The sequence below is a fragment of the Chionomys nivalis genome, chromosome 23, assembly GCF_950005125.1.
Source record: "Chionomys nivalis chromosome 23, mChiNiv1.1, whole genome shotgun sequence".
Classification (NCBI taxonomy): domain Eukaryota; kingdom Metazoa; phylum Chordata; class Mammalia; order Rodentia; family Cricetidae; genus Chionomys; species Chionomys nivalis.
The window spans coordinates 28091552-28117868 of NC_080108.1; the positions used below are offsets into that span (position 1 = coordinate 28091552).

General features: G+C 46.3%; 1 protein-coding gene across 2 annotated transcripts in view; it reads right to left on the reverse strand.

Moving 5' to 3' along the window:
• Trpm1 (transient receptor potential cation channel subfamily M member 1) overlaps window positions 1–26317 on the reverse strand; it is a 96610-nt gene that overhangs the window by 22907 nt on the left and 47386 nt on the right. For both annotated transcript variants that reach the window (XM_057755933.1, XM_057755932.1), the window contains exons 11-20: window positions 20644–20814; window positions 19133–19267; window positions 18084–18134; window positions 15009–15149; window positions 14158–14187; window positions 9170–9462; window positions 6750–6978; window positions 3026–3148; window positions 2397–2528; window positions 458–586 (exon numbers count right to left, since the gene is read on the reverse strand). In XM_057755933.1, the coding sequence (XP_057611916.1) occupies window positions 458–586; window positions 2397–2528; window positions 3026–3148; window positions 6750–6978; window positions 9170–9462; window positions 14158–14187; window positions 15009–15149; window positions 18084–18134; window positions 19133–19267; window positions 20644–20814 (1434 nt within the window). The remainder of the gene's footprint in view (window positions 1–457; window positions 587–2396; window positions 2529–3025; window positions 3149–6749; window positions 6979–9169; window positions 9463–14157; window positions 14188–15008; window positions 15150–18083; window positions 18135–19132; window positions 19268–20643; window positions 20815–26317) is intronic.

Below are 26317 nucleotides of genomic sequence, written 5' to 3' on the forward strand. Positions count from 1 at the left end.
GCCCATGCAAGTGTACCCACCCACACGGATGGGTACACTCACATGCACGCACGTGCGTGCACACACACACATACACACACACACGCACACTTTTAAAAAGTTGCCATCTCAGTTTTAATCTCAGGTCCCAGAAGATAGCTGAAAGTTGTGGCCACTCGTACTTGCTGGCTTATGTCAAGTAGCTGGCAGAATTTGCTATAATTCTTTCATACACTCGAACCTATTTTTTGTTATCATGCATCATTTACGTTGCTTTGTGTTTTGAACTGTGAGTTCAAAGTCAGTCAGAAGGAGGAGGCATGCACGTCTGAAACAAGCGAATAGAATGACTCCAGACGGTGAGGCCTCACAGGGAGGGCCCTGGGGCAGCCACCGTCTGCACACAGCTCTGCATCAGTAATACCTGAAACCGAACCCAGCAGTTAGTGGAGGAGTGATCATTCTTTTCAATAATCACCTCTCGTATTTTCTCTAATGCCAGGCTCACAATGTAGGAGATGACGATCCACTCTTGAGGGGAGGGCCATCCATCCATCCGCACCAGGATAACGTAGTTAAACAGCAGCAGGTAGCCCAAGTAGGAGATCTGAAGGAGAAAAGCTGGTGCTTGTGTCTCAGAGATAGCATTCAATGCTTCATCTACAAGAGGTTGTTTCCTTCCCTGCTGAGTGGACACCCTTCCTCCCTGCCCATCACCAGTGCAGAGATTGAAGTAGGTTGGGGGCGTCATACAACTTCAGGACCAAACAGGCCCTAGAGTCCATGTTTCACCCTACGTTTGTCATGAAGTTGCAGAAATCATAACATACAAGGGACCTTTTTGCTAATTTGCTGGTGTGTCTTCTACATTCTGGGGGAAATGGCAAAGGTGACTTAGCCTTTCTGTCTCACACAGCTCGTTCTTAAATCTCCCATTGTAGACAGACAACTGAGAGTTTAGAAGAGAGAACATGTGGATGAATTGTCTTCTGAGGCCCTCAGCAATGGCCAAAGGGCACCCTCACTTTCCAATGACAGGTCTCTGGTTTTCTGTGGCCATAACAAATTATTTTTTTTGACAAGAAAAGGGGTAGAATAGAGGTGGGGAAGAGGTGAGGCATATGGCAAAGGGGCACAGCTGGAAGGAGGTTCTCTGCAGCTGGCTCTCCAAAATGGCATTGTGACCAAGCTATAGTACTCCTGGCATGATACTGGGATTGTATGTGGGTAGCGATGTTCTGTCTAAAGGATGCTCCAATCTGTTCTTGTGCCCTGTCCTGCTCTTGCTACCAGTGAGCCACATTCTCAGAGAGAGTATAGCTCTCTGGCTAGGGAATGACCCACGATGACCCAGCACATTGTTTGGGGAAAGCTTTAGAGAAGAAAGTCTTTGTTGCCCTTCTAGTTGTGTATCTGGGTTCAGCCTTGCTACTGTTCCTATTGGAAATGCTCCCTCTGGCCCATGTGTTCCCAGCCTGTGGTGCAGACTTTTAAGAGCTGCGGCCTAGCGGGAGGTCAATGGGGTTGGGCCTTTGAAGGTAGCATGGGGACTCTGGTCCTCCTTCTCCTTTCCGTTCTATTTCCATCTGTGAGAAGTGTGGTTCTGCTCTGCTGCAGACTCCCAGCTATGATGTGTGACTTTACCACAGGTCCAGAAGCACCAGGGCCAACTGACAACGGACGGAAACACCAGAACTATGAGCAGAAGGAACCCTTTTCTCTTTACATGTTGATTGGTTGTTGGGAGGGGGACAGGTTATAGTAACAGAGAGCTGACAGAAGCTATAGCCTTTTAACAACCATGTCATTTTAGTGGAAAAAATTGGGTCTCTGAGTTGACTCTAATTCACAGGTCATTTTTATTTTAAACATTTTTTACATTTACTTTTAATTTTTTTATGTGTATGGGTATTTTGCTTGCATGTGTGTCTGGGCACCATGTGCCAGTGGAAACCAAAAGAGGGTGTTTGGCCCCTGGAACTGTAGTTACAAATGAACCACCATGTGACTGCCTGGAATTGAACCTGGGACCTCTGGAAGGGTAGACAGTGCTATTAATTGCTGAGCCATCTCTCCAGCCTCGGTTTTTTTGTTTATTTTAAAGCCAAACAAAACTTTCCCTAATGTCAATTACTAAAAGTATTTTTAAAATCTTTTCCTTAAGCAAATAGAATATGTCTACTTTGTTTAATGAAGCGATCCTGTGGGGCTAGGGTAGCCAATATTCCCGCATCTATAGAATATATGTGACAATATATTGGGATCTAATTTTAAAGCTCTCAGTTCTAGTTTTCTTATGACTTATTTTATCTTAATGAACATTTGAACACTTTATTGAAGCTCTGAACTTTTTCTTGATTCTGGTGTATCTCAGTAGTCCCCACATGACCAAGGGCAATCGTTGGGGAGAGCCTTACTGTGTAAAACCAGAACTTGACAATGGGCGCATTGTAGAACTCGCAGATCTTTGTTCCAATGGGAATGCTCCTCTGCTTTTTGTGCTCATTCTCCTCATCCCCCTTTCTCGAGCCGGCGTCTGCATTTGCATCCTGGAAAATAGCATAGCATGTGGCAGGCAACCCGCAGGTGTGAACAGGCCAACCCCAGCGCGTGGCAGGCAGTCTGCAGGTGGGAATAGGCCGTCCCCAGCGCATGGCAGGCAGTCTGCAGGTGGGAATAGGCCGTCCCCAGCCCATGGCAGGCAGTCTGCAGTTGTGAATAGATCATCCCCAGCAAATGACAGGCAGTTTGCAGGTGTGAATAGGTCATCCCCAGCACGTGGCCGGCAGTTTGCAGGTGTGAATAGGTCATTCCCAGCTCATGACAGGCAGACTGCAGGTGTGAATAGGTCATCCCAGCACAAGGAAGGTGGCCTACAGGTGGGAACTACCCCATTCCCAGCAGAAAGAGGTCTTATCAAGAGGAAATTCTTCTAGTGCCCCTATTAGCAAGTCTTCTAAGTCCATGGTAAAACTAATCTAAACACTGAAAATGAGAGCCATGTGACCCTCTTGAGAGCCACGTGACCCTCTTGAGAGCCACTGACCACAGTCTCCTCCTCTTTTTCTTTGCCGTCTTCATTCTCCTTGGATGTTTGATATGAGAAGTCATCGTATGTTCGGAATTCCAAGAACAGGATGGTGGGTGGAAGAAGGATCCCCATGATCACCTAGGTGATGAGGAACAAACCCAGTTTTAAGCTAAGATAATCCAAGGAGGATCTAGTCTCTGTTAGTTGCTTTTTTTGTATTGGGATGAAATACCTAAGAAAACAAGTTATGTTTTAAATCATGATCATGGGGAAGGGAAGAGGAAGGGGAGTGGAGAGGAGCTGCCATCCTTGTAGAGAGGGTCAGGGTCTGAGCCTGTATTTTGTGCTCTCTCCCCCCTCCCCCTTATTTCATCCATTTGTAGCCTATGAACTGGTGCTATCCACACTTTGGGGGGTCTCCCCCTCTTGCCCTTAGTTAATCCTTCCTGGATATGCCGTCATGGTCAACCCAGAGGTGTGCTTTACTGATTCAACGACCTTAGATATGATACCAAAGCCTGGAGGCGCTTATGATCATTAAGAGACACAATATTTGCATAAAATCTACGCACATCCTTCCACACACTTCGAATCATGTCTAGATGGCTGCTAATTTAATGCAATGTAAATATTGGGTTAAAAGCGGTTCTACTTTATTGTTTGGGGAGTAAGACAAAAAGGGACAGCGTGTATACATTCAGTTCAGATATACTTACAAATAATTTCTTTTAAAAAATATCACACATCCATCTAGTGTGTGCATGTCACATACCACAGTGCATTTGAGGGATCAGAGCACAACTCTTGCAAGAGTTGATTCTCTCCTGCAACCATGTGTGTCTCAGGGATTGAGCTCAGGTTATCGGGGTTATAGCAGGCACCTTTGTCCTTTCAAAAGCCCTTAAAAGGGTTTTGATGTGTGTTCGGTTGATTTCAAGAACACGAAATCCTGGGAGCTGTAAGGCTGACTGTACTGTTGAAGCTGTAAAGTTGGACTGCTCACTTGGGTCACCTAGGAGCCTGCGTTGTTCCCACCCTGATGATCTGTGTCTTTATGTGCTGGATACTTTGGTAGAACTGCAGGCCGTGAGAAGTTTGAGAATATCCACCGAATTTCTTTTTTCAAAAGAGAAACGACAAGTAATGTCGTGTGTGATCCAGACTTTAAAAAGCAATGTTTGAACATTAAATCCCCACACAGGTAAGTCAGGGTTGAGGCTTAGCTAGAATTTTGCTAGCGTGGTTGTATCCAGGCTGAGGCGAACTCACTCTGCAGATCAGGCTAGTCTTAAGTTTGCAACCTTTTCACCTCGGCCTCCCATGTAGCCAGGATCATGGGCATGCACCACAGTACTGGCCTGGTTCTTCACCTGGTTTACATCGATCTGCTCTCCTTGTGTGTTTTACTTGTTTTTCTGTTGCCTCATGCAAGCTAGGAACCCAGGGCCTCACGCAAGCTAGGAACCCAGGGCCTCATGCAAGCTAGGAACCCAGGGTCTCATGCAAGCCAGGCAAACATTGAACCACTGAGCTACATCCTGGCTCTCCTCATGTGTTCTAAAAAGCTGGATCAAGTAAAAAAAAAAATCCAGATGTTAAATGTTTTTCCTATCGAAACGATGACGATAAAGGCCTTGCTTGCTTTTCTGCTGCCTTCTAGATTTCAGTGCCTCAATGAGGTGTGACACCAATTCAGCGTTCATCACGTCACACTTGACCTGTTTTCTTTAACGCTTTTAGGATCTCTTTCATTCAGAAAAGAAACTATTTGTTAATATACAAGGCTGTCTACAACAGCAATATAACAAATTGGTGCTTTGTGCAGAACTGGATAGCTAGGCATAGCATCTGTATTTGTAAGAGATAGAGGTTCTTCTGCTAGTCACTATGCTATACAGGATGAGTGCCAATCTGAAATTTTAAGTACCCCCAAATCTGATTTCAACAATGCCATAAGTGGGAAATTCCACACTGAGTTAATGTAATGAGCCATAGTTAAAATGCAGGCGCCCTAGAAATAGTGAATAAAATATACCCCAGGCTGTGTATATAAAGTGAAAGTGGAATAATTAATTTTGCACTGGGGCTTGAATACCATCTCCAAGATATCTTATTATGTCTATGTAAAAATTCCAGACCTAAAAAGAAATTGAAAACAGTTTTGACCCCAGACATTTCGGATAAGAGATAGTGAACTTGCAGTATTTTGCCTCTATCTTCAGAGAGTCCATAAAATCGATATAATATAATTATTATATAGTTGGATTCACTGCCAAATAAAACCTTTTCTCAAGATAACCTAAGAGTTTGTTGACTGATTTTTCTCTCAACACACCCTCTTCAAACCTTTTCATTGCTTTATGTTCTCCCATAAGCCCTGTGTAAGGACGCCATGTTGTCAGCTAAAATACTGTACAGAGGGCAGATCTGTAGTTTGACCTTTTAAGATGAATTTATTTTATGCATATGGGTATTTTGTTTGCACGTGTGTCTGCGCACTATGTGCATGTCATGCCTGAGGAGGCCAGAGAGAGCACTGACTCTCCTGGAACTGGAGTGACAGAGAGTGGCTAACCACTGTGGGGGTGCTGGGAATTAAACTGGAGTTACAGATAGTTGCTAACCACTGTGGGGGTGCTGGGAGTTAAACTGCAGTTACAGACAGTTGCTAACCACTGTGTGGTGCTGGGAATTAAACTGGAGTTACAGACAGTTGCTAACCACTGCGGGGTGCTGGGAATTAAACCTGGATCCTCTGCAAAAGCAATGAGTAGTTTGAACCATTGAGCCCTCTCCCTAGCCCCCAGGCCTGTGCTTCAGTTGTAGATTGGTGACCCGTCTGGAGAGCGTGCTCAATCATGGTGGCCTCCAGCTGAAAACAAAGACAGCCACAAAGAGCTCTGTGAGCGAAGCCCACTGGTTACAGTGGGGCCAGACTGTCTGGCCACCTCAGCTCTGGTCCTGTCCCGTACTGACCAACTCAGACCCTGGACAACTTAATCGTTAAGCTTCGAGTTCCTCATCTGTGCAGTCAGAACCATTGTAGTGTCTCTTGCATGGGGATGCTCAGGGGGATACAGTGGTGCCCCTTATCTCTAACCACCAGGATGCCTGACATAGACAGTGCGGACCTCCGTGTCCTCTGGGTGTTGCCTATGTGCCTGCAGCAGCATTGCCACCCTAGTAGCTAAGCTAACGTGCCATACGTTTTACACCCTCCCGAGCAGTGTCACCGCTCCCTTCTTTGTGGCCCTTAATAAGGACATTTTAGGTTACTTGAATACAAGCACTCGGATGTTGTAGCAGTTGGTCTGGTCATCGAGACATCTACCAGGTGACTAATGGATAGGTGCAGCATACACTGTGGATACTCTGGACAAGCAGATGATTTATGGGTTTTGGGGGAGGTAGAATGAGATCATGTGAGACTTCGTCATACTGCTCAGAACGATACACGATTTACAACTCAAGCAAGAGGATTAGGGTGGAGCTCAGGGGCAGAGTCTTCATCTAGTTTACATCAGGCCCTTTTATTGTTCCCCCAAAACAAGCAAGCGGAAGAATCTTACGAATTGATTATTTCCTGAATTTTCCATTTAACATTTCCAGGCTGTGGGTGATGGGGTGACTAAATTGGAAGAAAATGGAGGGCCGCTGTAGATGGACTAGGCTACAGCTACTGAGCTCAGCCTGGTGTCCCGTCTTGGTGATCCCAGCCCAGTGACTGCATCACACCCACCTTCAGGCCAGGGTTCTTCCGCATACGGAGCCTTCCCATCCACATGTCCGTCAGCAGCATCTGGCTGCAGGTGTGAGCAATGAAGTCCCGGTGCTTGGCTGCCACAGCCAGCTTGAGGCAGGTCGAGTTGCTCCAGTTTTTGAGCTCGTAGGTCAGAAGTTTCATGGCCACCTGCTCATCGTGCTTGTAAGACTGATCTAAGAGCTCCACCGCAAGCTGCCCAAAATCTCTGCAGGGAAGAAGAAGTTGGTGGTGATGAAGCCAACAGTGGCTATGAGTTTGTACTGAAATGTACGTGTCCATGGGGATGTGGGGAGCCATAAGACAGAGAGCACAGGATTGAAAGTGGCTTTAATGTCCTCTTTAAGGTCTTAAGACCTGCCACCAGAGGAAGGAGACAGCAAGTAGCAGGATTTATGACTGGTCAGAGAGGGAACAGGTTGCTCTTCCTGCAAACAGGGCTTTAGGTAGACCTAACTATGTCCTTTAGGACTCGAGTGGGGCTGGTGGAATACCAGGATGGCTTTGTGAGTGTTAGGTTCTGATTTTAAACGTGGGTGCTGGACATGCTAAGCCAATCATTTAAACAATGTGCTTTTCTTGTACTGTGTAAGACTTCAACAAGGCATTGATTACAAGATAATTTAACATGCTCAGTTCAACGAAACAAAGTGTAATTGTCATAGGGCCCAGAGCATGACATCTGATGGCTAATGGCAGGGTAAGTGTAGGAGTCGAGGGCGTGGAGAAGGTGACATAGCTGTATTTTGGAAATAGTTTGTCCCTTTTTCCTCATGACCACAATTCCAATATTTAATGACAGTGATAGCCATTTCCTATTCCTTTGGCTTTTTTGCATGAGATGTGATTAAAATATGGCCACATAGCGATCATTCTCTTCTGGTTTTGCTTCTCCATTTATAGGACATTTTATTGAAGTTATGAAGATGAAAATGAAGGAGGGAGAGTGGCCATTCCTGTCCCTTGAAGATTCTACAGTGTACAGTACTTTCTTGTCCTGGTCCTAGGCTGCAGGGTGACGTATCACCAAGGGAGGATGCTCTAGAAGGCAGAACTGCATCTAGACTAGCTGCATCACCCAAGGTAGGTGAACATATCTCTGTTCTAAAAGTCCTTTGGGCTCAGGATTTATAGAGATGGCTGTGTGGCCAAGAACATTTGTTTCTTCTGTGGAGGAGCCAGGTTCAGTGCCCAACACCCACACGGTGACTCACAACCACCTATAACTCCAACTCCAGGGAACTGGATTTCCTCTTCTGACCTCCTCAGACACCAAGCATGCAGGCGGGATGGCGCACACATGTGTCCGTACACACACACACACACACACACACACAGACAAAACATTCATACTCATAAAATAAATCTAAGAGAAAACCATTTAAAGCCTTGGGTTCTAACAGTTAGAAGCCTACTAATCATTTTGGAAATCACTGCATCTAGAACAAAAGCAGAAGGCTTCCAAAGCCCTCAGATGCTGGCATGACTGCCTGACTGGATCTGCTTCAAGTTTATATGCTTATAAAGTCTTCCCTGGGCTTCGTATTTCCAGTCTGGCACGTGACAAACTTGGAAAGGGCTGGTTGCTCCTAACAACAGAAGAAACGCTGAACAAGCTGGAGATCAGTGTCCCTTCTTCACTCCATCACAGGGAAGACTTCTTTACCTAGACTGCAGGGGCGGGCAGGTGGACACAGAATCGTTGCTCACTGTAGCGGACATGCCCGTAGAACCAGGGCAAGCTCAAGAAATACAACATGAGCTATAACCCATGTATTGCTAAATGCTTGCTGTGGCCAAGTCCAAATGGGATCAAGTTCAGGGCCCCTACCCAACCAGGTTCTGACAGCGAATGTATGGAACAACCCCTCTTCCAATAGGGGGAAGGGGAAAGGAGCCACATTGAAATCTGGGAGTAATCTCTGCCCTCCTTTTTCAGGGCTGCCCCAGGAGAAATGAGCTAAACAGAAAACCTAGCCTACTGTGAGTATCTGCATGAAGAGAAAACACCAACACCAGCCCCCTTTAGCCATCTGCCCCAGCTACAGGGGAAGAAAAATCCAGAAGTCCTCCTGACGTTCAGAGCTCAGTGTATAGTTGTGTTGAAGTTTATGCAGCACAAGTGAGTGTCTCTTTATGGGAATCTATTTCACTACCTTGTTAGCATAAAAGGGGCTTTGATAACTGGCTTGAGAAAGCAGCAGACTAAACCAGTAACAACCCAGAAATAGCCCAGGGGACAGCAGTGAAAAATATTGACAGACATGATGAGCAGGGCGGTTTATGAGTAAGCCTCAACCACAACGGTGCTCAAAGGGGAAGCTCAGCGGCCGTGCCTTCAAGGGGAGAGCACCAGGGCAGCAGCCCATCTGGGCCTCACATTCCTTCAAGATCCTCACTTGGAATTGTTGTCCAGGTCCTGAGAGATGTCATCTACCAACTCGCTCTCGGAGGACTCATGGGCCATGGCCTTGTAGAGCTTGCAGGCCACCAAGGCCTTGGCCATGCTCTCCTCCCCGCGCTGCCACAGGAAGACGGCCATCTTCTGGCGCTTCATGAGCACGGCCCACACCATGAGCTCATGAAACGGGTACTGGAATCGACTCACGGCCGGGTCGTCCACGTCGATGTCAATCTCTTCCTCTTTCTTCTTCTTCTTTTTCTTCTTCCCTTTGGCTGGAGGTTCATCATCCTGGGAGGAAAGAAACACGGCTTCTTAAAAAAATGGCTCTTCTTAAATTGACAACAAATTAGCTCTTCAGGAGCTACAGGAGAGAGGAAGGCTTCCATGTCAGAAGCAGCGGAGAGACTTGGTGAGCCCCGGGCTCTGGGCTCCACTCTGCATACCAACTCCTTTGAGAAGGCCCCATGCGTGTTTACTATGAGAAGCCAAGTGATCTGAAAAGGAATGTTGCCATTTGAGTAACTTATCCCACCGGGTCAGCAGCTGTTTTTCCCCAGAAGGTTTAAGCCAAGGAGACAAAGCAAACAGCTGAAAAACCTCCCCATAAACTAAATACAGATAGTCCAACAGGAAAGGTGAAGTCACCCTTTATCTCTTCAGGGACATCTTACAACACAGCGGAACACTGATACTTGTTTGTAAGATACAGCTGAGCCAAGAACTGATGGAGACAGTGTAGTGGGGCCTGGTAGCACAGGCCTGTAATACCAGGTAACCCGGAGGCTGAGGCAGGGCTCAGCAAGGTCAAGACCTTCCTGGGCTACTGAGAGAGTCAAAGGCAAGCCTGGGCAACCACGTGAGATTCCCCTCAGAATAAAAGTAAAGGCTTGCTGTGCAAGCATGAGGAACTGAGTTTGGATCCCTATGCCATGTAGAAGGTCAGCCGAGGCAGCAAGGGCTTGTAACCCCAGCACTGGGAGGCAGAGACAAGAGGATCTCTGGGGCTTGATGGCCAAGTCAGTCTAGCCAGTCAGTGAGGTCCAGCTTCAGGGAAAGACTGTCTCAAAAAAATAAGGGGAAAAAGGGATGGAGGAATATGTGTATCTTTTAAAAATCAGGAGATTGGTAAGTGGGTCAGGAGGCTCCTGCTGTCAAGCCTAATGACCAGAATTCAAAAACTTCAATTCCCAGCACCTACATGATGGAAGGAGAGAACAGACTTCTACAAGCTGTCCACTGTGTGCACACACGCACACACACACACACACACATACACACACACATAATGTAATTAAAAAGAAAACTCGGAATAAGAACTAAGCTATCGGACAGGCAGAAGAGGCTAGAATGGTGTGTAGAGGCTTGTAAAAGTGAACTTGGAAGTCTCTTTTAGGAAAAATGGAAATGAGCAAGTTCAACATTGTAAGACAGGAAGACTGGACGAATTCGCATTCTCAGTGCCTGTCCTTGAGGAAATGAAATATAAAGTAAAAGCAGGCCTGGGAGCAGAGCATTCCAGAGGCACACAGAGCAGATCTTTGTGACCAGGTTGGTCCTACCAGACGGGAGGACTTGAGAAAGGGAATAATAGAAGACTCGAGGCTCACAGGATAGAGCCAGAGTTCTGAACTGAAGCCTTTTTAACAAAATTATTCAGAATGGGACGCTGTTGAGCATGGCAGTTTAATTATAAAATACTCAGCAATAGCCAAGTGCCATTCAGAGCTGCAGTATTGCTCCCACTACCCCAGGGTGGTGTGGTTTTGTGTGTGTCTGTGTCTTGTTTTTCTTAGTGCTTCATTTTTAAAGCTTCTTGTTAATGGTGCTGTCAACTCATTTGTCCCATGAGGAGGGTACTTGACTTGATCTTCCTGATGTCAAATAGTATTCTTTGCTGATAGTCATTTTGTTAAAGAAATGCAGCAATAAAAATGACTCCTAATGACATTCCTTTGTACCCATAGACGGGTTCCTCTCTCGGCCATCATTCCTCCTGCAGTAGATGGGAACCAACACAGAGACCCACAACTGGATGTTGTGCAAAGACCTTGAAACTCTCAGTTCTAAATGGAATGTTTTCACCAAGTCCCTCCCCTCTGGGCTCAGGGAGCTTTGAAGAAGAGGAGGCAGAAAAGGTATAAGATCCAGATGCACTGGAAGACACCAAAGAGAGAGTGTCTTCTAGACACAACAGGGTTGATCTGTTAGAGACTGTGGGCCTGCCAGATCCAAACCAGACAGAGTCCCAGCACCAAGATGAAGAAGTGGGCTTGAACATCTCTCCCCAGGCAAGAAACTATTTCCAATTGATAACTGTGAGAAAAGGAGTCTCACTAGGCATACAAACGAGATTTAAGGGCCGGCCTATACCTAGCAGCAGATGGGCACAAAATGAACTCAGTGATATCTTAGAAGATTTTTTTTTGTCTCATATTGCTGTTTGAGCTTTTTTTTAAAAAAAAAAAGAGAGAGAGAGAAAAGAAAAGAATAAAAGGAAAAAATTTATTGGTCCTTGGCTTGTATATTATGGCTTATGGTTTTGAGGTTGTATGGGTTTTGCTTGCTTGCTTGTGGTTTTGTGGGGTGTGTGTGTATGTGGTGTGTGGTGTATGTGTATCTGCATTTCTCATGCTCTTTCTTAGTTTCTTTTTCTTTTCTTTGTTAGTTTATTTTGTTTTATCCTTATTTGTCTTTTTTATTTATGTGTTTTTCTGTTTGTTTATCTGGTGGGTTGGTTTTTCAAGGCTGGGTTTCTCAGTAGCTATGAAGCCAGTCCTGGAACTTGCTCTATAGACCAGACTGACTTTGAATTCACAGGGATCCGACTGCCTCTGCCTCCTGGGATTAAAGGCATGCAACACCACAGCCCAGTATGTGTTTGGTTTTTTAAGAGAGAAAAAAACTATGCAGTTGGAAGAGTTGGGAGGTGGGGAAGATCTGTGAGGAGATGGAAGGCAACCATGATCAGAATATATTTTATAAAAATAACTTTATTTTTTAAAATAGCTTTACTTTTAATTTAAAAAGATTAGGAATGTTATACAGCTTTGAGTTTCCTCATTAACACCTACTGATAAGTGAGCATGTCATATCTTTTCCTTGTTCATATTAACAATAAGGTAAAATATTAAAGGCTTACTAATATTAAATTTTATTTGCATTCTTAGGAAATCTTAATTTCTTATTTAGACATTAAAATGTTTTATTGAGTTCTTTGGTATTTTATGGTTTTTAGATGATAGAAATAACATTGTTCTCTAAGGGTTTCTGTTAGTATTTCTTTGGAAATTGACTTTACAAACTTTATAGAACTAATTAGGTAGCCTCCATCTCTAAAAGTATCTGTTATCCCATAGACACCCTCAACAGATACTGTGGACTGTTATCATTGTTATTATTGTTCTACCTTCTAGAACCTGATCATGAGACCCCATTGCTGTGGACACCACATGCTTGAGTCAAGGAGAAGTCAAGCTGGTAAGACCTGGAAACTTCATCCCTGCTGGCTAACTTTCACAGAGCTAGATAGAAGGTTCTGTACACACTACCGGGGAAGAAAGCTCATCACCCCTTCCCCTGCAGGGAATCCTGTGAACTACAGCAATGTCTGGCCTGGAAAGACATGCCACTGATACAATAGCAGCAAGAATGTTAGGGTAGCGACAACACCTTTCTGACCAGATTAAAGGCTAGATTCACCAGATGGAACTCTTGTTCCTGTGCCTGCTACTGGGCCCCAAACCCATGGCTGTCCATGTCAGAGGCCTTCAGGAATAACCTAATATATCTGCCAAATGGACATAGAATCAAACTGCCCCGTAAGGTATTTTTAATGCTCAAAGATCAGAACACCTTTCAAACCTTATTAGAGAAGCTTCTTTATACAGTAGAGACTGCAGAGTGCTCATCTCTCAGGGGATATTTACATCACAGTTTCTTTCTCCAAGGCTTGGAGGCCATTGCAAAAAAGGGGAAGAGAAATTGTAAGAGCCAGAGGTGGCTGACATCTGCAGTGAAACAGTACTTGCGAGACATGGCAGAGCGGTTGCCTCTGTGAACTCACAGTGGCTGTGACTCTATGCCCAAGACCTGCATAAGATCAAGCCAACCAAAATCCCAGCATGGATGGGAGAGGAGCTTATCAAGTCCACCCCTAGCTGAGGCGTGACTGGTAATTGATGTCTATGAGGGCAAATAGAATCAGTTTTCTTCAGGGCTGAGGTTTCTGAGAGGTTAGCCATGCTTCGGTAGAAGGTCCTACATCCATGTACATACAGGGAGCATCCAGTGAACTCAGTAGCTTTAAAAAACAGCCCACGGAGTTGTGAGTGAAGAGCCATGTGTGGATATGGGAGAAATAGGAGGGGAGTGAATGAGGGTGCATTTGATTAATCGAAATACATTATATTCACGTATGAAATTCTTAACAAAAAAGAAAATTAAATTGTTAAGATATGATGAGCTTAGGCTGGGGATATGGCTCAGTGCTTGGCTCTGAAGTGTGAGGACTGAGTTCGGATCCCTAGAACTCACGAAGAACCTGGGCAGGTGTCATACCTGCATGGAGTCCTGCCCTTGGGAGGCAGAGACAGCTTTCCCCAGGCCAAGTTTGTTAGATAAAGTAGTTGTAACTAGCATGCTCCAGGTTCAGGCAGAGATCCTGCCTCAATAAATACAGTGGAGATCAACTGAGGAAGACGTGAGGGCAACAACTCACCTGTGTGTGTGCACATGTGTGTGTGTGTGCATACGTGCGCGCGCACATGCGCGCGCGCACACACACACACACACTGATAAACACAGCCTCCCCCAGTACTTAAATTTTTAAAAGGTGCCTAACCTTTTTGACGATTCCTTCAACCTATCTAATATTTTGGTATAGAGCACTTATTCATGGAAAATACCACTCAATTTTCTGTTACTCTGAATCTAACCATTTCCACCAAGTGACCGAAGTGTCATAAACAACCCCGCTCTACTTACTTCCATTCCCAGAAGTTTAAGTGCTTTCGGCTGCATGATGAAGAAACAGGAAAAGAAATAAATTTACTCAGGTGAGTACAGTGTTAATTAAGTTAAATAGTCTGTATCGCTACTAACTAATGGCAACATCCAAGAGGAGGAAATGCTTGCACGTAAACTGCTTCTGTCAGCAGAAGTCAGTTTGGAAAGACAGACAGAGACACTGCCCTCCTCAGAAGTAGAGCCAAACAAATCTCCAGCACAGATTGTGGAGTAGGAGTGAGGACTACCCCCCACAGATCTGATGTTTACATGACTGGGGGTTTGATGGACCGGAGCAACCAGAAGCAGTAGGGCAGGTCAGGAATTAGCTTTAATTTTGGTAGAGGAATAGAATCTATTGTGGTAGGGTGGGGATGGCTTGCCACAGCTGTCTTGGATTCCTTGGATGTACTGTGAGTGTGGCTATAATTGTTTGACCAGCAGGGAGCCCTGACTTTGGCAGGGGCGGGGGTGGGGGGAGTAACAGATGCTTTTTCATGCTTTAGAAGTTGACAACACAGCTCCAGAGATTGGTGGGAGGTGGAGAGTAGAGACACGGGACCAGGAGGAAGGCTATTGTGGGGAAAGAGGGAGGGCAGACCGCTTGAGAGGTTGCACTGACTGACCCAGTATTTGAGGTGATACGAGTGGCTGCACGTGGCGCCCCGAAGCCTCACACTGGGGGGTCAGGACAGAGGCAGTGTGGGTGTACTCTGGGACAGATGACGTGAAGAGCTGGGTTCTGCACGGGGAGACTTATTGGAAAGCATAGTAAGGAACCACATGCTACTTTGGGGGACACAGGAAACTGCGTGGCCACTGATCTGTACCCTCTTAGGGCCAAACAAGTTGTTATAGAGAGTTCGGAAACTCTTCCGGGTGTAGTTGCAGCGATAGGCGCCTCCCATGAGATACTCCAGCACCAACCCTATGTCGATGAGGCTGATGTGGTAATCAGGTGGAAGGTTGCTCTGCAAAAGAAGAAGTTCACAGTGAGGACAGCATCCCGCAAGTTAGGCCACATCACCCCAGTGGCAGCTTGGCTGTTACTATAACAACCATGTTCAGTCTGCTACCATATGGCGCGTGGGGATGATTCCAAACATTGGCATCAGCTCTTGCATTGAGAAGGAAGAGTTAAGCACTGCAGAGTCTATGGCACGCCCATGGCCAGGCAGAGTGGTTTGCAGCAGGTATGGGGAGGTGGAGGGAGCAGTGTGGTACCAACGGAATATAAGGGTTTATTTGTATGACACATACCCTGGATAACCCCCTGGAGAGGAGACACTCGCTTCAGGGAGTGGCCAAGTTTCATTTGGGAAGCAGAGGGTCTTATGGGAACCTATAGGCGGCCAACGTATTTTACAGGGCTGGAGCCCTTCTGGCGAAAGCTTGAGTGGTAGTCAGTGACTCTGGGGGACACCAGATCTTCAGTAAAAACACAACTTGTCTGATCTGACAAGGAGCCACCAAAGGGGCTGAATTTTATCAACGTGGAAGAGGATCTGCTGGGACAGAGTTCCGGTGGTGAGAAGCAATGGCCTAAAGAGAGGTACTCATCTATATCCTAGACTAGCTACACTGGCTGAACCTTTGTTCCTGAAATCTATATTTCTTAAGATCCTATTATGATCATTGACCATGTTGGGTATTTTTTACTCTTGGGACTTTTTCAGTGACGAGGACCGAGTTCAGGGTTTCATACATGGGAGGTATGCACTCTACTGTTGAGTACATCCCAGCGGAAGATTCCTTGTTGGCGACCAGGAGCTGGATGCTGGGGAGAGGGATGAAGCTGTGAAGAGCGGAGTGCAGCATCATATGGAACCCTCAGGAGTGTCTGGAGGTGCCTAGGTGCATTGTTTAGGGGCGGGTAAGGGGTTCCATGAGATGATGACATAGGAGCAATGGAGCAGGAATGATGGGGTAAAAAGAGAAAGAGCAAGTGGTCCGGGAGGGGTCACAGGTTCGGGCCAGGCCCGGTGGAAATGTGTATGTGTTGGGACAAGCTTGAACTTCAGACTGCCGCCATGGAATGATTTGGGGGTGCTGGTTATGAACAGGAAATCAAGTGATGGGCAGGAGGACTACAGGAGAGGGGGCGATTATTGAAGTCATTCAGCTGGGAAAAGGTTGGGATTGAACATGGGTCACTCTCGCTTTGAAAGTTTGCACTTCCTCACTAAATGAAGGATTTCGTGTAGGTGAGTATTGAATTCTCAGCCGAAACTTATCTTTTTTTAACAACAACAAAAACTGTATTAAAATAAGATTAGGATATTTACCAATCTAGACTTCCCTCTGTACTTATTATTATCATATTAATATTATTTTTCCACACTCCCCTGGGGAGGAAGAGTGGAAGGGGAGTGGGGAAAATAATAATGATAATAATAATAATAAAGTTCAGAGGGAAGCCTAGATTGGTAAGTATCCTAATCCTATTTGGATGCAGTTTTTGCTGTTGATAAAAAGCTTCAGCTGACAATACAATACTCACTACACGAACTCCTTCATTTAATGAGAGTGGAAGGAGATGGGGTTGGAAATCAGTCTTCTACTCTAAAGGTGTAAAAGGGCAGGGTTTTCCTTTTTAAAGTGTGTTACAATTAAATGTGTATGTTTACATATATAATATATACATAATATATAACATATATTATATATATGTCCTCCTTGGAAAAAAGAAGGAAGTTTACACTTCCTAGTCTTTCTTCCACCTGGGTTTTGAGTGGGGAAGCAGAGTGTGGAACAAAGCTCTGGGTCCAGGGACCTCTGAGATCCTCAGTTCCCATCCACTGATTCCATTCTGCTTTGTAGAAATCACGTTATCATATTCTTAGAACTGAATAAATGATAAGAAATATGACCAAGTCATCCAGAACTCTGACCAAAAGCCCCACTGTCTCATTCTAGAGAGATAGATTGCCCCTATGAGAACCTGACCTCGTCTCTAACTTGTGATGACAAGAACAAGAGATGCCAGCGTAGGGCCAAGTGAGCAAAGACCCCACAGGAACACAGGCTGCGATAGTGGGGGGCCCTGGAGAATGAGAAGAGCCATTACTCTTAGAAATGAGGAACTGTGAAGGCTGAGAGCCTCTGGTGCACTACATGGGGCGCACAGACCTCCTGAGCAGCCTCCTGTCGGTTCTTTTGGAGCCTACACTGTTAACAGTGTGCGCCTGTGCTGTGATACTTCGAGTTTTATTTTTGCTTTTTGTATATTTGTTTGTTTGATATGCATACATGTATTTATGTTTGTGTGTGTAGGTACACATGCATGCATGTGTGTGAATGCATGTGGAGACCTGAGGTTGTTGTCTGGTGTCTTCCTCAATGTCTTTCTACCTTATATATTGAAGTAGAGGCACTAATGAACCTGGAGTTTGCCAGCTTCATTTTTGGATTCTCTGTCTCTACCTCTGACAGGCTTGGGGTATGGAAGGTGGGGCACCATGACCAGCTTAGGTATTTTTTTAAAAAACAACTTTATATATTTAGTGTGAGTGTTAGAGAGAAAGTGTGTGCGCGCACACACACCACAGTGCACCTGTGGAGGTCAGAGGAAAGCCTGCAGAAGTCAGTTCTCCCTTTCTACTGTATGAGTCTCAGAGATCAAGCCCAGGTACTCAAACTTGCCAGTAAGCCCCTTTACCCGCTGAGCCATCCCACAGCATTTACTGGGTTCTAGAAATACAAGCTACAGTTCCAAGCATTTTACAGTCATCTCCCTCGATCTTTGTTCTTCTCTTTCTAAAGTTATAACTGAACTCCTATTACGAGCAGAGGAAGCCATTGTTCCCTATGCATCAAATAAGAAGGGAATGCATGTCAAAACAGAATATTGTTTTTACAAACTATTTTCGTGGCTGGTGTCAGCCGGTAAAGGGTGGATAACTCACCTTCTTAACATCCCTCACCAGCAGGTGAAGGGTGTTAGGCGGGCCCAGTCTCTGAAAGGGAAGCAGGCAGCCTCAATCAGTATGGTTTGCTTTTTAACTCTTGAACAAAATTCTGCCCCAGTGAATTGTGGGGTTCACAATATACCACTGACTCATTTGTTATAAGGCAACTGGCTGTGGTTTCCACATTTAAATGTGTGTGAAATGCTTTGAATAATTTTAGCATTCTTGCAGCGTTAAATATCTGCGTGTTTTCACCATTTCTGCCACTGAAAGTCTTCAAATGATGAAAGAAGATGTAAATTTTCAAAACTTGAATTGGACTAGTGTGGGCAAAGCAAATTTTATCCATACACTTCCCATTCTGACACAACACACCTCCTGTTAAAATGTGTTTTCCCTGTAACTAGGGAAACATCAGGGTCCCAAGCAACAGTGACTAATAACCCTGATGACGGCTCAGTCTGCTGCTGCCTTAGGACATGAGGTCCTCTTGCGTCACAAGCTTAGGATGTAAATGCAGACTTACAGGGGTCATCTGGTCACCTTTGACTTCTCTCATTGTGAGTTTTTACGAGAAATGGAACCTGATCCTTTCCTCAGGCCAGTGAGCTACAGTCCTTTCCTCATTCTCCACATAAACCGAAATTCTGGGTAAGCCTCACGACCCCCGGGAAATGTCTGACGCTATGGCATTCTGCATCTTGTTGTTCAGTAGATTGGAACCATCGAGTACACTTTCAGCTTCGGACAATTTCACTGAGGAGGTGGCTTTTTGAAGATGTGAGCCCATTGGACAGCGGGAATCATCTGTCTCCTCTAGCTGGAGTGACTGGCTGTCACAGCACAGTTGCTGAGAATACGAATATACACTAACCAGGAGCAAATAAGGATTAGCCGCCCCACTACACACTGGCCTTCCAGCTGAAGCTGCCCTTGTGAGTCTGCACTCAGTGGAGAGCTTTTGTTGTGGTGGTTGCATAATATGTGTCAGGTGACAAGAGTATTGTGAGCTAGCTCGCCCCCAGCCTTCTCCCGGGGATGCTCACGGTGTTGTAAAGCTCCTCCAGCCTCGGGATGGTGAGGAAGTGTTGCATGTTGACTCCGTTTTCAATCAGGAGCTTCACAAAGTCAACCCGATCTAAGACAAGAGCATCCAGCATGGCTTGTTCCAAGGCATTCACCTGCGTGAAATCCAGGAGGGAGTCCATAAATTGCCTCTGTCGAGACTCCAGGCAGGAGACATTAGGACACACCATGGAAAGTTCTGGGATGTTCTGAGCTGTATTCCCTGCAGTTTTGTTTTGTATACCTGGTGCTGGGAATTGAGCCCATGGCCTCACATAGGCCAGCCAAGAACTGTCCTAAGGCTGCTGCACCCAGCCTGTGCTCCCCAGGGTGGCTCCCTTTAAATAAACATACTTAACCTTCTCTCCTTTCTGCTCAGCCTGGTCCCACATGCTCTGTCAAAGTTTATAAGGGACTTTTGTTTTAAAATTTAAATCAAGAGGGCTCCATAGTTGACTCAAAGCTAAGAGCATGCCAAGCGGTGGTGGCACACACCTTTAATCCCAGCCCCAAGGAGGCAGAGGTAGAGGCAGCCGGATCTCTGTGAATTTGAGGCCAGCCTGGTCTACAAAGCAAGTTCCAGGACAGGCTCCAAAGCTACACGGAGAAACCCTGTCTCAAAAAACAAACCCAAAAACAAACGAATAAACAAAACACTAAGAGCACCTATTGCTCTTGAAGAGGACCCAGGCTCAATTTCCAGCGCTTCCATGACAGTTTACAGCCTGTCTGCTAACTCCAGTCCCAGGGGATCCAAGGCCTTCTTCCAAGTTCTGCGGGCACTAGGAAAGTGCACGGTGCACATACTTATATGTAGGCAAAATGTTCCTATACATAAAATAATCAATCAATCTAAAATTTTTTAATGAGTTAAGACAACTATTCCAATGTTGCCCTATTAAATTTCTCCTGCTGTTTTTTTTTGGCTGGGGAGCATCTTCTGGTGGTGGTAGGACCATGTAGGCATGTCACAGGCCACTGGGGTGCTATGTGAGTGGCCATACACTCCTATTTTTGGAACAAAGGTACCACTCCAGAAAGAAGCCCTGATCATTGCTCTCTCTGCTTGGCAGGCCTGCAGACACTTGGTACAGAAACTAACCACGTGTTTACAATTCACACAACACAACCCTTTTGATGGTAGAGCTAACAGTAGTGTGGGGAGGGATGATGGGTGAGTAGACGCAGCTACCAAGCTTGGGAGGCTGAAGACACCCATGCAAGATGTTTCCAGGTCTCCCTGCTGCTGAGACACAGGCAAGCAGGGTCTCTGCAGTGACAAGCATATGCCCTAATGACAATCACTCCCATTTATTAAATAGCACTAAACACACTATTGTCACCGAAATATTGGCATTATTTTATCAATCTTCCATCCTGGTGGGGATGAAGCAAAGGTAACTAGAGTGTCCCAGGGCACTAGGAGAACTAGGGCAAAGCCAACTCTGGGCTCTACAATCTCAAGGTACAAGAGCAAGGACTTTGCACACACCCAGTTCAACAGCTCGATCTTCCGGGGGTCCGTTTCTTCCTCTGCTTCCTCTTTCACTTTGCCTTTCTTCTTGCCTTTTCCTTTCCCTCTCCCCTTGGTGGTGGCTGTGGGTGGTTTCTTCTCCTTCTCTGTGACTTTGTTGTCCACTGGAGGGGCCAAGCTTCCCAGTGGCTGCAATCCACAGCAAGTAGTGTTGATACCAAGACCGCCCCTTACTCCAAGACAAGTATAGTGACACTCCAAACTCTATATGCACACACACAAAGTAGATGCACATACCTACATTCTCACACATGCACACATGGCATAGACTCCCATATATTCACACACATGCATAGTGCACACACCTGTACACATTGTAAGGCATACATTTGCATATTCATATTCATGCAAATAATGCCTTCATGTGTACATGGGGAAGGTGCACACACCCATGGGTACATTTATGAACATGTACTTGAGTACACACATATGCATACACCCAGGGCACATATGCACCAGCACATATACAGGTATGCACCCATGTATACATACAAACTCTGTCACCGTGGCCTGACTGTCTGATAAAAAAAGATCCTAATACTGTGAACCTATGTTCTCCATGAGCACAAAGACTTAATTGGTCTGATGCAATGGCTCTGAGTATTTGGAGTGAATGACATGCTGACGGATGAGTGCATTTTGAGGGAAGGGTGCTGAGAGGCAAATTAAAAGGTACCAGAGGTGTGCTGATAGTCCTCAAATGATGGGAGAATGTGATCGTGAATGAGTCAGAGGCAACAGATAATAGCGCAAGTCGCTGTCCAGGAAGAAATGTGAGCTGGAGATTATTATGGCTAAAGAGGCTCTAGCAGATGCCTTGGAGCTGCACAATGTGGTGAAAGATGGAGGATCCAGGAGCACATGCAGTGAGCTGATGGATGGAAGCTGCAGGAGCACATGCAGTGTGGTGATGGATGGAGGATCCGGGAGCACGTGCAGTGTGGTGATGGATGGAGGATCCAGGAGCACGTGCAGTGTGGTGATGGATGGAGGATCCAGGAGCACATGCAGTGAGCTGATGGATGGAGGATCCGGGAGCACGTGCAGTGTGGTGATGGATGGAGGATCCGGGAGCACGTGCAGTGTGGTGATGGATGGAGGATCCAGGAGCACGTGCAGTGTGGTGATGGATGGAGGATCCAGGAGCACGTGCAGTGTGGGGAAGGATGGAGGATCCAGGAGCACGTGCAGTGTGGGGAAGAATGGAGGATTCAGGAGCACATGCAGTGAGCTGATGGATGGAGGATCCAGGAGCACATGCAGTGTGGGGAAGGATGGAGGATCCAGGAGCACATGTAGTGAGCTGATGGATGGAGGATCCAGGAGCACGTGCAGTGTGGTGATGGATGGAGGATCCAGGAGCACGTGCAGTGTGGAGAAGGATGGAGGATCCAGGAGCACATGCAGTGTGGGGAAGAATGGAGGATTCAGGAGCACGTGCAGTGTGGTGATGGATGGAGGATCCAGGAGCACGTGCAGTGTGGTGATGGAGGATCCAGGAGCACGTGCAGTGTGGTGATGGATGGAGGATCCAGGAGCACGTGCAGTGTGGTGATGGATGGAGGATCCGGGAGCACGTGCAGTGTGGTGATGGATGGAGGATTCAGGAGCACGTGCAGTGTGGTGATGGATGGAGGATCCAGGAGCACATGCAGTGTGGGGAAGAATGGAGGATTCAGGAGCACATGCAGTGAGCTGATGGATGGAGGATCCAGGAGCACGTGCAGTGTGGTGATGGATGGAGGATCCGGGAGCACGTGCAGTGTGGTGATGGATGGAGGATCCAGGAGCACGTGCAGTGTGGGGAAGGATGGAGGATCCAGGAGCAGGTGCAGTGTGGGGAAGGATGGAGGATCCAGGAGCACGTGCAGTGTGGGGAAGGATGGAGGATCCAGGAGCACGAGCAGTGTGGGGAAGGATGGAGGCCTTGAGGATGGAGGGAAGGAGGTCTCAAGGACACTTGCAGTGTGTTGACAGACTAAAGACCTCTGAGAGGGTGCTCACTCAGTGGAATAGGAAGGAGAAAGAAGTGGTCCTTGCCTCCTGGTAAATGTGGAGCATGGGGTATGTCCTTAGCAGTCTTACTGATGCTCACACTGCTGGCCACTATTCATGAACAATCTTCCCAATCTAGTTTTAGTCCACGCTCCTCCCAGAGTCCCTCTGGTGAGCTTAGCACCCGCATGTCTCGCAGACTCTTTACTTCTGTATTAGTTAGCTTTCTGCTGTTACAACAAAAATACCAGGACTTGACACTGTGTATGACCTATGGTTTTGGAGGCTGAAACTCCAAAAAATATAGGGTTAGCGCTGCCTAGGGCCTCGTTGCTGCATCATGAACATGGGGGGAGACCCACGGTGGGAGCAGCTGTGGCTGGTGAGGCAGTAAACCAGAAAAGCCAAGAAAGGAAGGCTTGGATAGACGTGTCTCCAAAGAATTTCCCAAGTGGACACCACAGATTATCACCTCCAGACATCATGAAGGAAACACAAACTAAAACCAGCTGAGATGCCCTCCCAGTCCACTAGGATGTAAAACAAAACCACAGAAGGAAACACGTTTTTGAGAAAGTAGAGCAATGAGAACATTTGTACTTCGGCTGTTATTAAACAGATTGTGATGACTCCTAAGACATTAGACATAGAATTTTTGCATAATAAGTGAATTATGGGGGCTGGAGAGATGGCTCAGAGGTTAAGAGCAGTGCCTGCTCTTCCAAAGGTCCTGAGTTCAATTCCCAGCAACCACATGGTGGCTCACAACCATCTGTAATGGGGTCTGGTGTCCTCTTCTGGCCTGCAGGCATATACACAGACAAAATATTGTATACATAATAAATAAATATTAAAAAATAAGTGAATTATGACAGAAATCCTTCTGGGTATGTTCTGAAAGGAATTGAAGCAAGACTCGAATGGATCCCTGCTTACCTCCCTTTGCAGCGGCGCTGCTCACAATAGCCGCTATTCACCAGGATGGCGGATAAGCAGTGTGAACACACGCAAAGTAGGACATTTTTCTTTTTAAGACAGAGTCTCACTGTATAACCCTGCTGGCCTGGAATTCACTTTGTAGACCAGGCGTGTCCCAAACTCACAGTGCTCCGCCTGCTTCTGCCTCACAACGGCTGGGATTGAAGACGTGCGTCACCACACTAGGCCTAAAGTGGAGCATTTTACGATCTTAAGGAAGAACAGCCAGACATTGGGACACGTGCCTTTAGTATTAGCACTTGAGAGGCAGAGGCAGGAGGATCTTTGCATTAGAGGCCTACTTGGTCTGCAGTGTGAGTTTCCAGGAAACCCAGGGTTACACAGAGAAACAAAAGGACAAGAGAAGGAAAGAGAAAGGAAGGAAGGAAGGGAGGGAGGACAGAAAGAAAAAGAAAGAAAGAAAGAAAGAAAGAAAGAAAGAAAGAAAGAAAGAAAGTAGGTTTGCTGGGAAGGAGGGAGGAAGGAAGAAATAAATAAAAAAGAGAGAGAGGGAGGGAGGGAGGGAGGAAGGGAGGTTGGCTGGGTGGGAGGGAGGGAGGGAGGGAGGGAGGGAGGGAGGGAGGGAGGAAGAAATAAAGAAAGAAAAAAGGAAAGAAAGAAAGGAAACATTCTGACACAGGATAGCTACATCTATAGGGAGGGGCCCTGAGAACACTATGCTAGGTGGAAGAAGCCAGTCACCCAAGGATAAACTCCATGCTTCCATTAATGGGAGTCCCCAAGTCAGAACTGCCCAGCTAAGCCACCCCCAAGTTCCTGATCCTCAGAAATGGTGCAAGATAATAAATACTGTTGCCTAAAGAAACCTTTCTGTGTATCCCCCAGCTTCTAGGTCCCAGCACTCAGCCCTGGGCTTGATTTGCAGGACTCAGCAGCATACCCCCTGGCCAGCTCTCAGCCTTCTGAATCGGCGCCTTCTTGCTTTGTATTCTAGACACGATGCTCCTCTCCCATTCCTTGTTTGCCCTTCTCTTTCTTGCCTCAGTCTGTTCCAGGTGCCCTTCCTCCTCCACGGAAGTCAACATCTATCTGGTCACCACCTAGACTCAGTGTCCACTTCATTTGTCTTTCCTGGTATTGTATTACAAACTAGCACCCTATACTCTCCCTCATGCACGCTTATCTTCTGTCCTAGCTCCTCCTATAACGTGGAATCCAGTAATTATCTGTTATTTTGTCCCAAACCAGCCTCCTTCTTCTTCCCATTGCCCCACCTTCACATCTGCCCCGGTGTTACAGACTTCCGTGAGTCTGCTCAATTCACGTCTGTGTCCCCAGCGCATGAAACAAGAGCGCCAGACACAAGAAGCAGCCATCAACCAACGTTTCCTAAGTGAGTAAATGTGGGCGAGTGGGACACAGCAGCCTTTCCCTGCTGCAGCTTCTGGCCTTGCTGCTGTGTGGAGTGGAGAAGGCACAAGGGTATGGTGGCTATAGGAAGAGAGTTTCTAGTTGCTCGGGTGAACTCACCTACTCTGCTTCCTGGCTGACATCTGGGATTCCAAGAGTATCATGGGTAACCTCAGAAGAATAGCTTGTAACCTGAGCTGGCAGAGGAGGAGCTTCGGGGCTGTCCAGAAGAGGGCAGCTGATGGGTGTAGGTAGCTATCATGCACTTTAGAGGTGGACACTCCACACTAAAATGGAATATTAGGGAGAACGAGCAGAGAACAAAAGTGGTAGCCTAGCGAAAGACCAGGGTGTTGGTGGCATTTGCTTCAGTCATGAGGAAAGTCAGGTGGGTGACGTAATTGGAGTCTCACAAACCCTGATAGGGTTGTGACATGGTAGACTAAATCTAGCAAGGGAGAAAATAGTAAGGGACAGAATCCCGACCCCACCTACTCCGCTTCCAACCCTGCTGCCTTCTGCCTGGCCCTAGAAAGAGATCTGAGAAGCAGGTGGTGTGCATGACAGAGCCCTTAGGGAATTTCTGCAGATGGGTTAATAGGTGTGAAATGAGTGTGGTTCTGCGCCGGGGGACGGATGGAGCCAGGACAAGGCAGGTAATAGTCATTTGTGCTGTGCAGATGAGATCACACTCAATACAGGATGTAACATTGGAGGTACCACACCTCTAAAAGGATGTGGGCTGGCATGGACCACATCCACAAACTTCAAATGTGGGCTGAGCAATTATTGCTGGAAATAGTGTCTCTGACATTCCTTTGGGTTCCTTGTGTGACTTTCTAGCCTGTTTATGCTCTAATTTTTAGAGCAAAGAAGTTGCTTTGATTGAAGGAGTGACTTAAGGACACCTGAATCACTTATCACACATACTACGTGCATGTGACTATTATGGTTGCATGCATGTGCACATACACACAACTTGCCCTACGTCACAACACACACGATCTTCCAACCACACACATATCGTGTCTTTTTTCATATACATTTTCTCAACCACAAACATACAAAATATCCTTCAATAAAAACACACACATACATGCCTGCCAGTCACGCACATACACATGCCTGCTTCCACACATCATGCCACAAACACATCATACAGCACATACGTCTGTGCTGTGCAGGTGAGATCACATCCAACACAGGGTATTACATTGTGTTACACTATTCTATAGATGTGACAAAAGTTACACTTTCCATTCTCTCTCTCTCTCTCTCTCTCTCTCTC